The sequence below is a fragment of the Oncorhynchus mykiss genome, unplaced genomic scaffold (genome assembly GCF_013265735.2).
Source record: "Oncorhynchus mykiss isolate Arlee unplaced genomic scaffold, USDA_OmykA_1.1 un_scaffold_296, whole genome shotgun sequence".
Lineage (NCBI taxonomy): Eukaryota > Metazoa > Chordata > Actinopteri > Salmoniformes > Salmonidae > Oncorhynchus > Oncorhynchus mykiss.
The window spans coordinates 132,869-148,740 of NW_023493746.1; the positions used below are offsets into that span (position 1 = coordinate 132,869).

At 42.3% G+C, this 15,872-nt stretch overlaps 2 protein-coding genes and 1 long non-coding RNA gene across 4 annotated transcripts in view; all 3 read left to right on the forward strand.

Moving 5' to 3' along the window:
• The window catches only part of LOC110516030 (mitochondrial dynamics protein MID51), a 66,316-nt gene extending 50,530 nt beyond the window's left edge, over positions 1–15,786 (forward strand). Inside the window, exons 5-8 of the mRNA XM_036973710.1 lie at positions 2,520–2,696; positions 6,536–6,699; positions 11,592–11,744; positions 14,245–15,786. Coding sequence (XP_036829605.1) covers positions 2,520–2,696; positions 6,536–6,699; positions 11,592–11,744; positions 14,245–14,731 — 981 coding nt within the window. The 3' untranslated portion in view covers positions 14,732–15,786. The remainder of the gene's footprint in view (positions 1–2,519; positions 2,697–6,535; positions 6,700–11,591; positions 11,745–14,244) is intronic.
• LOC118949615 lies at positions 2,940–6,523 on the forward strand. Of its 2 annotated transcripts, none has more exons than XM_036973709.1 (2): positions 2,940–4,605; positions 6,330–6,523. In XM_036973709.1, the coding sequence occupies exon 1, from the start codon at positions 3,027–3,029 to the stop codon at positions 4,509–4,511; it is 1,485 nt and encodes a 494-aa protein (XP_036829604.1). In that variant the 5' UTR covers positions 2,940–3,026; the 3' UTR covers positions 4,512–4,605; positions 6,330–6,523. The 2 variants fall into 2 exon arrangements, 1 of the variants encoding a protein (XP_036829604.1); XR_005042278.1 differs by lacking the exon at positions 2,940–4,605 and adding an exon at positions 5,260–5,943.
• Positions 12,712–14,238, forward strand: LOC118949616. The gene is made up of 3 exons (XR_005042279.1): positions 12,712–12,800; positions 12,850–12,973; positions 13,023–14,238. It is a non-coding gene; the product is annotated as an uncharacterized LOC118949616 (long non-coding RNA).
• Positions 15,787–15,872: the final 86 nt, after the last annotated feature.

Here is a 15,872-nt window from a genome sequence, read left to right on the forward strand (position 1 = left end):
TATGATGTGGTTAGCTGGTATGTAATGTTGTATGTTATGATGTGGTTAGCTGGTATGTTATGATGTGGTTAGCTGGTATGTTATGATGTGGTTAGCTGGTATGTTATGCTGTATGTTATGATGTGGTTAGCTGGTATGTTATGATGTGGTTAGCTGGTATGTTATGATGTGGTTAGCTGGTATGTTATGATGTGGTTAGCTGGTATGTTATGATGTGGTTAGCTGGTATGTTATGATGTGGTTAGCTGGTATGTTATGCTGTGGTTAGCTGGTATGTTATGCTGTATGTTATGATGTGGTTAGCTGGTATGTTATGATGTGGTTTGCTGGTATGTTATGATGTGGTTAGCTGGTTTGTTATGATGTGGTTAGCTGGTATGTTATGATGTGGTTAGCTGGTATGTTATGATGTGGTTAGCTGGTATGTTATGATGTGGTTAGCTGGTATGTTATGATGTGGTTAGCTGGTATGTTATGATGTGGTTAGCTGGTATGTTATGATGTGGTTAGCTGGTATGTTATGCTGTATGTTATGATGTGGTTAGCTGGTATGTTATGATGTGGTTAGCTGGTATGTTATGATGTGGTTAGCTGGTATGTTATGATGTGGTTAGCTGGTATGTTATGATGTGGTTAGCTGGTATGTTATGATGTGGTTAGCTGGTATGTTATGATGTGGTTAGCTGGTATGTTATGATGTGGTTAGCTGGTATGTTATGATGTGGTTAGCTGGTATGTTATGATGTGGTTAGCTGGTATGTTATGATGTGGTTAGCTGGTATGTTATGATGTGGTTAGCTGGTATGTTATGATGTGGTTAGCTGGTATGTTATGATGTGGTTAGCTGGTATGTTATGATGTGGTTAGCTGGTATGTTATGATGTGGTTAGCTGGTATGTTATGCTGTATGTTATCATGTGGTTAGCTGGTATGTTATGATGTGGTTAGCTGGTATGTTAAGTATCTATCCAGACGTTGGTCTGTAGTCTGGTAGGAACATCTCTCCTGTCGGCTTTCATCCACTGGGCCATCTTCAAGACATTCCTAGTGGATCACCAACCATTTCATCCACTGGCCCATCTACAAGGCATTCCTAGTGGATCACCAACCATTTCATCAACTGGGCCATCTACAAGGCATTCCTAGTGGATCACCAACCATTTCATCCACTGGCCCATCTACAAGGCATTCCTAGTGTATCACCAACCTGTCGGTTTTCATCCACTGGCCCATCTTCAAGGCATTCCTAGTGGATCACCAACCATTTCATCCACTGGCCCATCTTCAAGGCATTCCTAGTGGATCACCAACCATTTCATCCACTGGGCCATCTTCAAGGCATTCCTAGTGGATCACCAACCATTTCATCCACTGGGCCATCTACAAGGCATTCCTAGTGGATCACCAACCATTTCATCCACTGGGCCATCTACAAGGCATTCCTAGTGGATCACCAAACATTTCATCCACTGGGCCATCTACAAGGCATTCCTAGTGGATCACCAACCATTTCATCCACTGGGCCATCTTCAAGGCATTCCTAGTGGATCACCAACCATTTCATCCACTGGCCCATCTACAAGGCATTCCTAGTGGATCACCAACCTGTCGGTTTTCATCCACTGGCCCATCTTCAAGACATTCCTAGTGGATCACCAAACATTTCTGGAGAAAAGATGAGGCCCTAGGCTCCTATTATTTAATTAGTCTGTTGGCGGCAGGTGCAATTGATTCAGCTGCCCTGGTGGCTGCAGGTGCGCTTGATTCAGCTGCCCTGTTGGCTGCAGGTGCGCTTGATTCAGCTGCCCTGTTGGCTGCAGGTGCGCTTGATTCAGCTGCCCTGGTGGCTGCAGGTGCGCTTGATTCAGCTGCCCTGTTGGCTGCAGGTGCACTTGATTCAGCTGCCCTGTTGGCTGCAGGTGCGCTTGATTCAGCTGCCCTGTTGGCTGCAGGTGCGCTTGATTCAGCTGCCCTGTTGGCTGCAGGTGCGCTTGATTCAGCTGCCCTGGTGGCTGCAGGTGCGCTTGATTCAGCTGCCCTGGTGGCTGCAGGTGCGCTTGATTCAGCTGCCCTGTTGGCTGCAGGTGCAATTGATTCAGCTGCCCTGTTGACCAGAGGTCGTCCACAGAGCTGAGTCTAGCTCTAGATATCTGACCTCTAACCTCTCTCTCTCTCTCTGTAGGACCGTCTCCAGCAGTATTACTCAACCAGAGCAGCTTTAGCCCCAGAGGTCGTCCACAGAGCTGAGTCTCGCGCTAGATATCTGACCTCTAACCTCTCTCTCTCTCTGTAGGACCGTCTCCAGCAGTATTATTCAACCAGAGCAGCTTTAGCCCCAGAGGTCGTCCACAGAGCTGAGAGTCTAGCTCTAGATATCTGACCTCTAACCTCTCTCTCTCTCTGTAGGACCGTCTCCAGCAGTATTTTTCAACCAGAGCAGCTTTAGCCCCAGAGGTCGTCCACAGAGCTGAGAGTCTAGCTCTAGATATCTGACCTCTAACCTCTCTCTCTCTCTGTAGGACCGTCTCCAGCAGTATTATTCAACCAGAGCAGCTTTAGCCCCAGAGGTCGTCCACAGAGCTGAGAGTCTAGCTCTAGATATCTGTATAGAGGTACAAGGCTTCCTGCACAGCACAAACCCTGACATGCCTCTGGGAGAGATGTCACTGGGAGGGTCCCTGCTCGACGACCTACAGGTACCAGGCACTGAATCACACGCACTGAATCACACGCACTGAATCACACGCACTGAATCACACGCACTGAATCACACGCACCGAATCACACGCACCGAATCACACGCACCGAATCACACGCACCGAATCACACGCACCGAATCACACACTGAATCACACGCACTGAATCACACGCACTGAATCACACGCACTGAATCACACACACCGAATCACACACACTGAATCACACACACTGAATCACACACACCGAATCACACACACTGAATCACACAATAATTGTTCATGTTGAATGGACTAAGTAAGTCTTTCTGAATAAGAGTGTCTTTCTAAATGGCCGACATCAGGGTTGAACAATTCAGTGAATTCACAACGAAATGTGCAATATCAATATTACAGGAGATCTACAGTATCAATATTACAGGAGATCTACAGTATCAATATTACAGGAGATCTACAGTATCAATATTACAGGAGATCTACAGTATCAATATTACAGGAGATCTACAGTATCAATATTACAGGAGATCTACAGTATCAAAATTACAGGAGATCTACAGTATCAATATTACAGGAGATCTACAGTATCAACATTACAGGAGATCTACAGTATATCACAGTATCAATATTACAGGAGATCTACAGTATCAATATTACAGGAGATCTACAGTATCAATATTACAGGAGATCTACAGTATCAATATTACAGGAGATCTACGGTATCAATTTTACAGGAGATCTACAGTATATCACAGTATCAATATTACAGGAGATCTTCAGTATCTATATTACAGGATCAATTTTACAGGAGATCTACAGTATATCACAGTATCAATATTACAGGAGATCTACAGTATCAATATTACAGGAGATCTACAGTATCAATATTACAGGAGATCTACAGTATCAATATTACAGGAGATCTACGGTATCAATTTTACAGGAGATCTACAGTATATCACAGTATCAATATTACAGGAGATCTTCAGTATCTATATTACAGGATCAATTTTACAGGAGATCTACAGTATATCACAGTATCAATATTACAGGAGATCTTCAGTATCTATATTACAGGATCTACAGTATCAATATTACAGGAGATCTACAGTATATCACAGTGTCAATATTACAGGAGATCTACAGTATCAATATTACAGGAGATCAACAGTATCAATATTACAGGAGATCAAAAGTATCAATATTACAGGAGATCTACAGTATCAATATTACAGGAGATCTACAATATCAATATTACAGGAGATCTACAATATCAATATGACAGGAGATCTACGGTATCAATTTTACAGGAGATGTACAGTATATCACAGTATCAATATTACAGGAGATCTTCAGTATCTATATTACAGGATCAATTTTACAGGAGATCTACAGTATATCACAGTATCAATATTACAGGAGATCTTCAGTATCTATATTACAGGATCTACAGTATCAATATTACAGGAGATCTACAGTATATCACAGTGTCAATATTACAGGAGATCTACAGTATCAATATTACAGGAGATCAACAGTATCAATATTACAGGAGATCAAAAGTATCAATATTACAGGAAATCTACTGTATCAATATTACAGGAGATCTACAGTATCAATATTACAGGAGATCTACCGTATCAGTATTACAGGAGATCTACAGTATCAGTATTACAGGAGATCTACAGTATCAAAATTACAGGAGATCTACAGTATATCACAGTATCAATATCACATGATATCTACAGTATCAATATTACAGGAGATCTACAGTATCAATATTACAGGAGATCTACAGTATCAATAATACAGGAGTAATGTAATATTTTGAAACGCCACTCGGCCTCTTGTTGGTGGTGATGAAGCTAGTCGTGTTGTGTCTGTCTAGGTGGTGATGAAGCTAGTTGTTCTGGTGGTGATGAAGCTGGTCGTGTTGTGTCATTCATGGTGGTGATAAAGCTAGTCATGTTGTGTCTGTCTAGGTGGTGATAAAGCTAGTCATGTTGTCTGTCTAGGTGGTGATGAAGCTGGTCATGTTGTGTCTGTCTAGGTGGTGATGAAGCTGGTCATGTTGTCTGTCATGGTGGTGATGAAGCTGGTCGTGTTGTGTCTGTCTAGGTGGTGATGAAGCTAGTTGTTCTGGTGGTGATGAAGCTGGTCGTGTTGTGTCATTCATGGTGGTGATAAAGCTAGTCATGTTGTGTCTGTCTAGGTGGTGATAAAGCTAGTCATGTTGTCTGTCTAGGTGGTGATGAAGCTGGTCATGTTGTGTCTGTCTAGGTGGTGATGAAGCTGGTCATGTTGTCTGTCATGGTGGTGATAAAGCTAGTCGTGTTGTCTGTCATGGTGGTGATGAAGCTGGTCATGTGTCTGTCATGGTGGTGATGAAGCTGGTTGTGTTGTGTCTGTCTAGGTGGTGATGAAGCTAGTTGTTCTGGTGGTGATGAAGCTGGTCATGTTGTCTGTCTAGGTGGTGATGAAGCTAGTCATGTTGTCTGTCATGGTGGTGATAAAGCTGGTCGTGTTGTCTGTCATGGTGGTGATAAAGCTAGTCATGTTGTGTCTGTCATGGTGGTGATAAAGCTAGTCATGTTGTGTCTGTCATGGTGGTGATGAAGCTGGTCATGTCTGTCTAGGTGGTGATGAAGCTAGTCGTGTTGTGTCTGTCTAGGTGGTGATGAAGCTAGTTGTTCTGGTGGTGATGAAGCTGGTCATGTTGTCTGTCATGGTGGTGATGAAGCTGGTCATGTTGTCTGTCATGGTGGTGATAAAGCTAGTCATGTTGTGTCTGTCTAGGTGGTGATGAAGCTGGTCATGTTGTCTGTCATGGTGGTGATAAAGCTGGTCATGTTGTGTCTGTCTAGATGGTGATGAAGCTAGTTGTTCTGGTGGTGATGAAGCTGGTCGTGTTGTCTGTCTAGGTGGTGTTGAAGCTGGTCGTGTTGTCTGTCTAGGTGGTGATGAAGCTGGTCGTGTTGTCTGTCTAGGTGGTGATGAAGCTGGTCATGTTGTCTGTCATGGTGGTGATGAAGCTAGTCATGTTGTCTGTCTAGGTGGTGATGAAGCTGGTCATGTTGTGTCTGTCTAGGTGGTGATGAAGCTGGTCATGTTGTGTCTGTCATGGTGGTGATGAAGCTGGTCGTGTTGTCTGTCATGGTGGTGATAAAGCTGGTCATGTTGTGTCTGTCTAGGTGGTGATGAAGCTGGTCGTGTTGTGTCTGTCTATGTGGTGATGAAGCTAGTTGTTCTGGTGGTGATGAACCTGGTCATGTTGTCTGTCTAGGTGGTGATGAAGCTGGTCATGTTGTCTGTCATGGTGGTGATGAAGCTGGTCGTGTTGTGTCTGTCTAGGTGGTGATGAATCTAGTTGTTCTGGTGGTGATGAAGCTAGTCATGTTGTCTGTCATGGTGGTGATAAAGCTAGTCATGTTGTGTCTGTCTAGGTGGTGATGAAGCTGGTCGTGTTGTCTGTCATGGTGGTGATGAAGCTGGTCGTGTTGTGTCTGTCTAGGTGGTGATGAAGCTAGTTGTTCTGGTGGTGATGAAGCTGGTCATGTTGTCTGTCTAGGTGGTGATGAAGCTAGTCATGTTGTCTGTCATGGTGGTGATAAAGCTAGTCATGTTGTGTCTGTCTAGGTGGTGATGAAGCTGGTCATGTTGTCTGTCTAGGTGGTGATGAAGCTGGTCATGTTGTCTGTCATGGTGGTGATGAAGCTGGTCATGTTGTGTCTGTCTAGGTGGTGATAAAGCTAGTCATGTTGTGTGGTGGTGATGGTGGTGATGAATGTGGTGATGAAGCTAGTTGTTCTGGTGGTGATGAAGCTGGTCATGTGTCTGTCTAGGTGGTGAGAGCGGACCATGCGTGCCTGCTGGTTCCCCTCCAGCTAGAACCCAGTCTGTGGAGACTGATCCCTGGGGAGGAGACTCTCCTAACACACCCTTTACACTGGATGGTCCGGCGAGTCAACCTGGAGTACTTCCCTAGAGGACGCAGCTACTGGGACCGGTACACCCTTTACATACTGTCTAGGGGTATTTAAATCTGTTCTGCCTGATCATTATCCATACTGTCTAGGGGTATTTAAATCTGTTCTGCCTGATCATTATCCATACTGTCTAGGGGTATTTAAATCTGTTCTGCCTGACCATTATCCATACTGTCTAGACCAGGGGTATTTAAATCTGTTCTGCCTGATCATTATCCATACTGTCTAGACCAGGGGTATTTAAATCTGTTCTGCCTGATCATTATCCATACTGTCTAGACCAGGGGTATTTAAATCTGTTCTGCCTGATCATTATCCATATTGTCTAGGGGTATTTAAATCTGTTCTGCCTGATCATTATCCATACTGTCTAGACCAGGGGTATTTAAATCTGTTCTGCCTGATCATTATCCATACTGTCTAGGGGTATTTAAATCTGTTCTGCCTGATCATTATCCATACTGTCTAGACCAGGGGTATTTAAATCTGTTCTGCCTGACCATTATCCATACTGTCTAGACCAGGGGTATTTAAATCTGTTCTGCCTGATCATTATTCATACTGTCTAGGGGTATTTAAATCTGTTCTGCCTGATCCTTATCCATACTGTCTAGGGGTATTTAAATCTGTTCTGCCTGATCATTATCCATACTGTCTAGACCAGGGGTATTTAAATCTGTTCTGCCTGATCATTATCCATACTGTCTAGACCAGGGGTATTTAAATCTGTTCTGTTCTACCTGATCATTATCCATATTGTCTACGGGTATTTAAATCTGTTCTGTTCTACCTGATCATTATCCATACTGTCTAGACCAGGGGTATTTAAATCTGTTCTGCCTGATCATTATCCATACTGTCTAGACCAGGGGTATTTACATCTGTTCTGCCTGATCATTATTCATACTGTCTAGGGGTATTTAAATCTGTTCTGCCTGATCATTATCCATACTGTCTAGGGGTATTTAAATCTGTTCTGCCTGATCATTATCCATACTGTCTAGGGGGATTTAAATCTGTTCTGCCTGATCATTATCCATACTGTCTAGACCAGGGGTATTTAAATCTGTTCTGCCTGATCATTATCCATACTGTCTAGACCAGGGGTATTTAAATCTGTTCTACCTGATCATTATTCATACTGTCTAGGGGTATTTAAATCTGTTCTGCCTGATCATTATACATACTGTCTAGGGGTATTTAAATCTGTTCTGCCTGATCATTATCCATACTGTCTAAGGGTATTTAAATCTGTTCTGCCTGATCATTATCCATACTGTCTAGGGGTATTTAAATCTGTTCTGCCTGATCATTATCCATACTGTCTAGGGGTATTTAAATCTGTTCTGCCTGATCATTATCCATACTGTCTAGACCAGGGGTATTTTAAATCTGTTCTGCCTGATCATTATCCATACTGTCTAGGGGTATTTAAATCTGTTCTGTTCTACCTGATCATTATCCATACTGTCTAGACCAGGGGTATTTAAATCTGTTCTGCCTGATCATTATCCATACTGTCTAGACCAGGGGTATTTACATCTGTTCTGCCTGATCATTATTCATACTGTCTAGGGGTATTTAAATCTGTTCTGCCTGATCATTATCCATACTGTCTAGGGGTATTTAAATCTGTTCTGCCTGATCATTATCCATACTGTCTAGACCAGGGGTATTTAAATCTGTTCTGCCTGATCATTATCCATACTGTCTAGACCAGGGGTATTTAAATCTGTTCTACCTGATCATTATCCATACTGTCTAGACCAGGGGTATTTAAATCTGTTCTACCTGATCATTATCCATACTGTCTAGGGGTATTTAAATCTGTTCTGCCTGATCATTATCCATATTGTCTAGGGGTATTTAAATCTGTTCTGCCTGATCATTATCCATACCGTCTAGACCAGGGGTATTTAAATCTGTTCTGCCTGATCATTATCCATACTGTCTAGACCAGAGGTATTTAAATCTGTTCTGCCTGATCATTATCCATACTGTCTAGACCAGGGGTATTTAAATCTGTTCTGCCTGATCATTATCCATACTGTCTAGGGGTATTTAAATCTGTTCTGCCTGATCATTATCCATATTGTCTAGACCAGGGGTATTTAAATCTGTTCTGCCTGATCATTATCCATACTGTCTAGGGGTATTTAAATCTGTTCTGCCTGATCATTATCCATACTGTCTAGACCAGGGGTATTTAAATATGTTCTGTTCTACCTGATCATTATCCATACTGTCTAGGGGTATTTAAATCTGTTCTGCCTGATCATTATCCATACTGTCTAGACCAGGGGTATTTAAATCTGTTCTGCCTGATCATTATCCATACTGTCTAGACCAGGGGTATTTTAAATCTGTTCTGCCTGATCATTATCCATACTGTCTAGACCAGGGGTATTTAAATCTGTTCTGCCTGATCATTATCCATACTGTCTAGGGGTATTTAAATCTGTTCTGCCTGATCATTATCCATACTGTCTAGACCAGGGGTATTTAAATCTGTTCTGCCTGATCATTATCCATACTGTCTAGGGGTATTTAAATCTGTTCTACCTGATCATTATCCATATTGTCTAGACCAGGGGTATTTAAATCTGTTCTGCCTGATCATTATCCATACTGTCTAGGGGTATTTAAATCTGTTCTGCCTGATCATTATCCATACTGTCTAGACCAGGGGTATTTAAATCTGTTCTGTTCTACCTGATCATTATCCATACTGTCTAGGGGTATTTAAATCTGTTCTGTTCTACCTGATCATTATCCATACTGTCTAGACCAGGGGTATTTACATCTGTTCTGCCTGATCATTATCCATACTGTCTAGACCAGGGGTATTTAAATCTGTTCTGCCTGATCATTATCCATACTGTCTAGACCAGGGGTATTTAAATCTGTTCTGCCTGATCATTATCCATACTGTCTAGACCAGGGGTATTTAAATCTGTTCTGTTCTGCCTGATCATTATCCATACTGTCTAGACCAGGGGTATTTACATCTGTTCTGTCTGATCATTATCCATACTGTCTAGACCAGGGGTATTTACATCTGTTCTGCCTGATCATTATCCATACTGTCTAGGGGTATTTAAATCTGTTCTGTTCTACCTGATCATTATCCATACTGTCTAGACCAGGGGTATTTAAATCTGTTCTACCTGATCATTATCCATACTGTCTAGGGGTATTTAAATCTGTTCTGTTCTGCCTGATCATTATCCATACTGTCTAGGGGTATTTAAATCTGTTCTGTTCTACCTGATCATTATCCATACTGTCTAGGGGTATTTAAATCTGTTCTGTTCTACCTGATCATTATCCATACTGTCTAGACCAGGGGTATTTACATCTGTTCTGCCTGATCATTATCCATACTGTCTAGGGGTATTTAAATCTGTTCTGTTCTACCTGATCATTATCCATACTGTCTAGACCAGGGGTATTTAAATCTGTTCTGCCTGATCATTATCCATACTGTCTAGGGGTATTTAAATCTGTTCTGTTCTACCTGATCATTATCCATACTGTCTAGACCAGGGGTATTTAAATCTGTTCTACCTGATCATTATCCATACTGTCTAGACCAGGGGTATTTAAATCTGTTCTGCCTGATCATTATCCATACTGTCTAGGGGTATTTAAATCTGTTCTGCCTGATCATTATCCATACTGTCTAGGGGTATTTAAATCTGTTCTGCCTGATCATTATCCATACTGTCTAGGGGTATTTAAATCTGTTCTGCCTGATCATTATCCATACTGTCTAGACCAGGGGTATTTAAATCTGTTCTGTTCTGCCTGATCATTATCCATACTGTCTAGACCAGGGGTATTTACATCTGTTCTGTCTGATCATTATCCATACTGTCTAGACCAGGGGTATTTACATCTGTTCTGCCTGATCATTATCCATACTGTCTAGGGGTATTTAAATCTGTTCTGTTCTACCTGATCATTATCCATACTGTCTAGACCAGGGGTATTTAAATCTGTTCTACCTGATCATTATCCATACTGTCTAGGGGTATTTAAATCTGTTCTGTTCTGCCTGATCATTATCCATACTGTCTAGGGGTATTTAAATCTGTTCTGTTCTACCTGATCATTATCCATACTGTCTAGGGGTATTTAAATCTGTTCTGTTCTACCTGATCATTATCCATACTGTCTAGACCAGGGGTATTTAAATCTGTTCTGCCTGATCATTATCCATACTGTCTAGGGGTATTTAAATCTGTTCTGTTCTACCTGATCATTATCCATACTGTCTAGACCAGGGGTATTTAAATCTGTTCTACCTGATCATTATCCATACTGTCTAGACCAGGGGTATTTAAATCTGTTCTGCCTGATCATTATCCATACTGTCTAGGGGTATTTAAATCTGTTCTGCCTGATCATTATCCATACTGTCTAGGGGTATTTAAATCTGTTCTGCCTGATCATTATCCATACTGTCTAGGGGTATTTAAATCTGTTCTGCCTGATCATTATCCATACTGTCTAGACCAGGGGTATTTAAATCTGTTCTGCCTGATCATTGTCCATACTGTCTAGGGGTATTTAAATCTGTTCTGCCTGATCATTATCCATACTGCCTAGACCAGGGGTATTTAAATCTGTTCTGCCTGATCATTATCGATACTGTCTAGGGGTATTTACAGTGCCTTGCGAAAGTATTCGGCCCCCTTGAACTATTTAAATCTGTTCTGTTCTGCCTGATCATTATCCATATTGTCTAGACTCTGTCTCTCTAGACCTCGAGGTCTAAATCCCTGGGAACGATGGGGGGAAAAAAGCAGTGGAACTAGCTTGGAGGTCCAGATTTTAATTTTGAGGGATCTCTAGATTTCTGGCCCAGCTATTAATTGTCTGTGTTTGTCTGTCTCCTCTCCTCTCCTAGGTTCCTAGTTGGAGGTTATCTGTCCTGCCGGGCGCTGGTGAGCATGCTCAGTAAGGCTGTGATGGAAACCATGAACTGGCCGTCTCTGTCCTCCACTCTGGACTGTCTGGTCAGGCCTGTCCTCGGGGGAGATGAACTGAAACTAGAGATACGGTATCTCTCTCACACACACACACACACACACACACACACAGATATATATTTTAGTCAGCAGACGATCTTATCCAGAGAGACTAACAGTCAGTCAGAGATATCTAGGTGGGACAGGCCACATATCTCATAGTCACATGTTTCCTCAGTAAACAAGTTATCAGCAGTCAGTAGCAGTTTTACTGTGAACACTGAGGCTGTACCCGCTTTAAGTTACAGTTTTACTGTGAACACTGAGGCAACCTGCTTTAAGTTACAGTTTTACTGTGAACACTGAGGCTCTACCTGCTTTAAGTTACAGTTTTACTGTGAACACTGAGGCTCTACCTGCTTTAAGTTACAGTTTTACTGTGAACACTGAGGCTGTACCCACTAAGTTACAGTTTTACTGTGAACACTGAGGCTCTACCTGCTTTAAGTTACAGTTTTACTGTGAACACTGAGGCTGTACCCACTAAGTTACAGTTTTACTGTGAACACTGAGGCTCTACCTGCTTTAAGTTACAGTTTTACTGTGAACACTGAGGCTCTACCCACTTTAAGTTACAGTTTTACTGTGAACACTGAGGCTGTACCCACTAAGTTACAGTTTTACTGTGAACACTGAGGCTCTACCTGCTTTAAGTTACAGTTTTACTGTGAACACTGAGGCTCTACCTGCTTTAAGTTACAGTTTTACTGTAAACACTGAGGCTGTACCTGCTTTAAGTTACAGTTTTACTGTGAACACTGAGGCTGTACCCACTAAGTTACAGTTTTACTGGGAACACTGAGGCTGTACCCACTAAGTTACAGTTTTACTGTGAACACTGAGGCTGTACCTGCTTTCAGTTACAATTGTAAGTGGCCAAGTAGGCTACTGTGGTTATTTGATCATAATCTAGGCCTACTAGAGTAGCCTACCATCAAAAACAACATGCATCCCATAATATTTTAACACGGAAATAGCTGTTACATCATCATCATTCAGCATGAACCTGTTAATCCACCTGTCCTTCAGACAAGGAGGGGACTGAACATGTTGTTAGATGTGAGAACCACTTTACCATAGGGTTAAAGGTCAGGGTTAATGTGTATCTCTGTCTCTCTCCAGACCTGAGGGTTAAAGGTCAGGGTTAATGAAGAAAAACATACAGGACTTGACATGAACCTGTTAATCCACCTGTCCTTCAGACAAGGAGGGGACTGAACATGTTGTTCGATGTGAGAACCACTTTACCATAGGGTTAAAGGTCAGGGTTAATGTGTATCTCTGTCTCTCTCCAGACCTGAGGGTTAAAGGTCAGGGTTAATGTGTATCTCTGTCTCTCTCCAGACCTGAGGGTTAAAGGTCAGGGTTAATCTGTATCTCTGTCTCTCTCCAGACAGGGTTAATACATAACTGATATGTCACTGTGTTAGTTAGGGCCAGGGGTTAAAGGTCAGGGTTAATATATAACTGATATGTCACTGTGTTAGTTAGTGGTTAAAGGTCAGGGTTAATATATATATAACTGATATGTCACTATGTTAGTTAGGGTTAGGGGTTAAAGGTCAGGGTTAATATATAACTGATATGTCACTGTGTTAGTTAGGGGTTAAAGGTCAGGGTTAATATATAACTGATATGTCACTGTTAGTTAGGGGTAAAAGGTCAGGGTTACTATATAACTGATATTTCACTGTGTTAGTTAGTGGTTAAAGGTCAGGGTTAATATATAACTGATATGTCACTGTGTTAGTTAGGGGTTAAAGGTCAGGGTTACTATATAACTTATATTTCACTGTGTTAGTTAGGGGTTAAAGGTCAGGGTTAATACATGACTGATATGTCACTGTGTTAGTTAGGGTCAGGGGTTAATGGTCAGGGTTAATATATAACTGATATGTCACTGTGTTAGTTAGGGGTTAAAGGTCAGGGTTAATATATAACTGATATGTCACTGTGTTAGTTCGGGGTTAAAGGTCAGGGTTAATATATAACTGATATGTCACTGTGTTAGTTAGGGGTTAAAGGTCAGGGTTACTATATAACTTATATTTCACTGTGTTAGTTAGGGGTTAAAGGTCAGGGTTAATACATGACTGATATGTCACTGTGTTAGTTAGGGTCAGGGGTTAATGGTCAGGGTTAATATATAACTGATATGTCACTGTGTTAGTTAGGGGTTAAAGGTCAGGGTTAATATATAACTGATATGTCACTGTGTTAGTTCGGGGTTAAAGGTCAGGGTTAATATATAACTGATATGTCACTGTGTTAGTTAGGGGTTAAAGGTCAGTGTTAATATATAACTGATATGTCACTGTGTTAGTTAGGGGTTAAAGGTCAGGGTTAATATATAACTGATATGTCACTGTGTTAGTTAGGGGTTAAAGGTCAGGGTTAATTCATGACTGAAATGTCACTGTGTTAGTTAGGGTTTAAAGGTCAGGGTTAATTCATGACTGATATGTCACTGTGTTAGTTAGGGGTTAAAGGTCAGGGTTAATTCATGACTGATATGTCTCTCTGTGTCTCCAGACCAGAGCGAGGTGATACTCTCTTCATCTCCGTAGTGCCGGTGCTGAGGGAGGCAGACGTGGTTCTGACTGCCCAGGTAGCGTTAACCCAGCCCTGGGAAAGTGCCTGGCACCTCTCCCTCTACCCCTGGGAGACCCAGCGCCTGACCCAGCTTGACTCCGCTGACCAGGGGGTCCGACGCGCCCTCCTCAAAACCCTCAAAGCCGTCTGTCGACACTGTCCCGCCCTGCGACCCCTCACCGCCGCGCCGCTGGCCAACCTCATCCTCCACCTCAGCGACAAGGACGTGGATTGGTCGGAGGGTTGTCTGAGTGGGCGGTTCCAGCAGTGTGTGTGGGAGCTGATAGGCTATCTGGAGCAGGGGGTGTTACCTAGCTACTTCAAGCCCAGTGTTAATATGTTGAACGGAGTGACGGAGGAAGAGGTCGATGAGATGGGCTTTATGTTGTACTGCGCCGTCTCTGAACCAGACATTCTGCTGATATAGATATATATATACTCTAACCTGGTGTATATATCAGAGAGGAAGAGGACATGTATTAGATATAAGAGGCACCACCCTGACGTCTATAGATCAGTTGTACCATATTACCGCTCCACTGAGACGCGGACGGGAGATTGTTGTTCAGGCAGTCGTGCATCTCCTTCACATACACCTGTGGGGGCTGACTGACTAAACAGAGATGATTTATACATTGTGTATGAGCACTATGGTGTGGATGAGTTGATGGGGGGCTCTGACTGAGCAGCACAGAGACTCTGGTGACGTGATGATGATGATGATGATGGACTGTGCCTTAGGGGAAGCAGATGAGGGAAGGAAGAAATTAAAAGGAAGACTAGGGCTGCGTTTTACACAGACACCCAATTCTGATCATTTGGGGGCAGAATCGGGTTACCTGTGTTAAACGCAGCCTCTAGTGACGGAGACTTGGCTTTCTCCTGCTGCGGACTATATATCTAGATCTAGTACATCTCTGGCCAAAAGGCTGTTTCAGAATGGCCTGTGCCATTGAGGCTACAACCCATAGGAATCCCCCACCCTAGTTGACTACTTTAAAATGGTGGAAGCCCTCAATGGACTATATATCTAGATCTAGTACATCTCTGTCCAAAAGGCTGTTTCAGAATGGCCTGCGCCATTGAGGCTACAACCCATAGGAATCCCCCACCCTAGTTGACTACTTTAAAATGGTGGAAGCCCTCAATGAGCGCTACCCATTCTAAAACTGCATTTTTTTTGGGGGGGGGGGGGTCATTAAAAGGCCTGGATCATTCTCTATGAGCCGACTGGATGACAAGATAACAGAGTTAGCACCAGTTACCATAGCCACAAAGTGATAATTATGTCTAAAATCCCTCCGCCAATTTCTCTTCTTAAAGTCGGATGTTTAAACCTGTTTAATGACGTCATTATATGCACCTTCTACTGAATCAAGTGCTCTGCCTTTTCTTTTCATAATGTCGTGCGTGTTTTGCGTTTTGCTGCGGTTGTTTTTAAGTTGAAGAGTGATTTAAATAAATGTTTTCTGCTGAACTACTGATGATAATATCCTCATTATTTACATGTTTAGGTGATTATAATTCTGTCAAGTTAAATTCAACATTGTGGCCTTTTTTTTTTTTTT

What these genes read in the sequence shown, in the direction of transcription:
- LOC118949615 (XM_036973709.1), top strand. Translation starts at nt 3,027, where the DNA reads ATGGCCGACATCAGGGTTGAACAATTCAGTGAATTCACAACGAAATGT.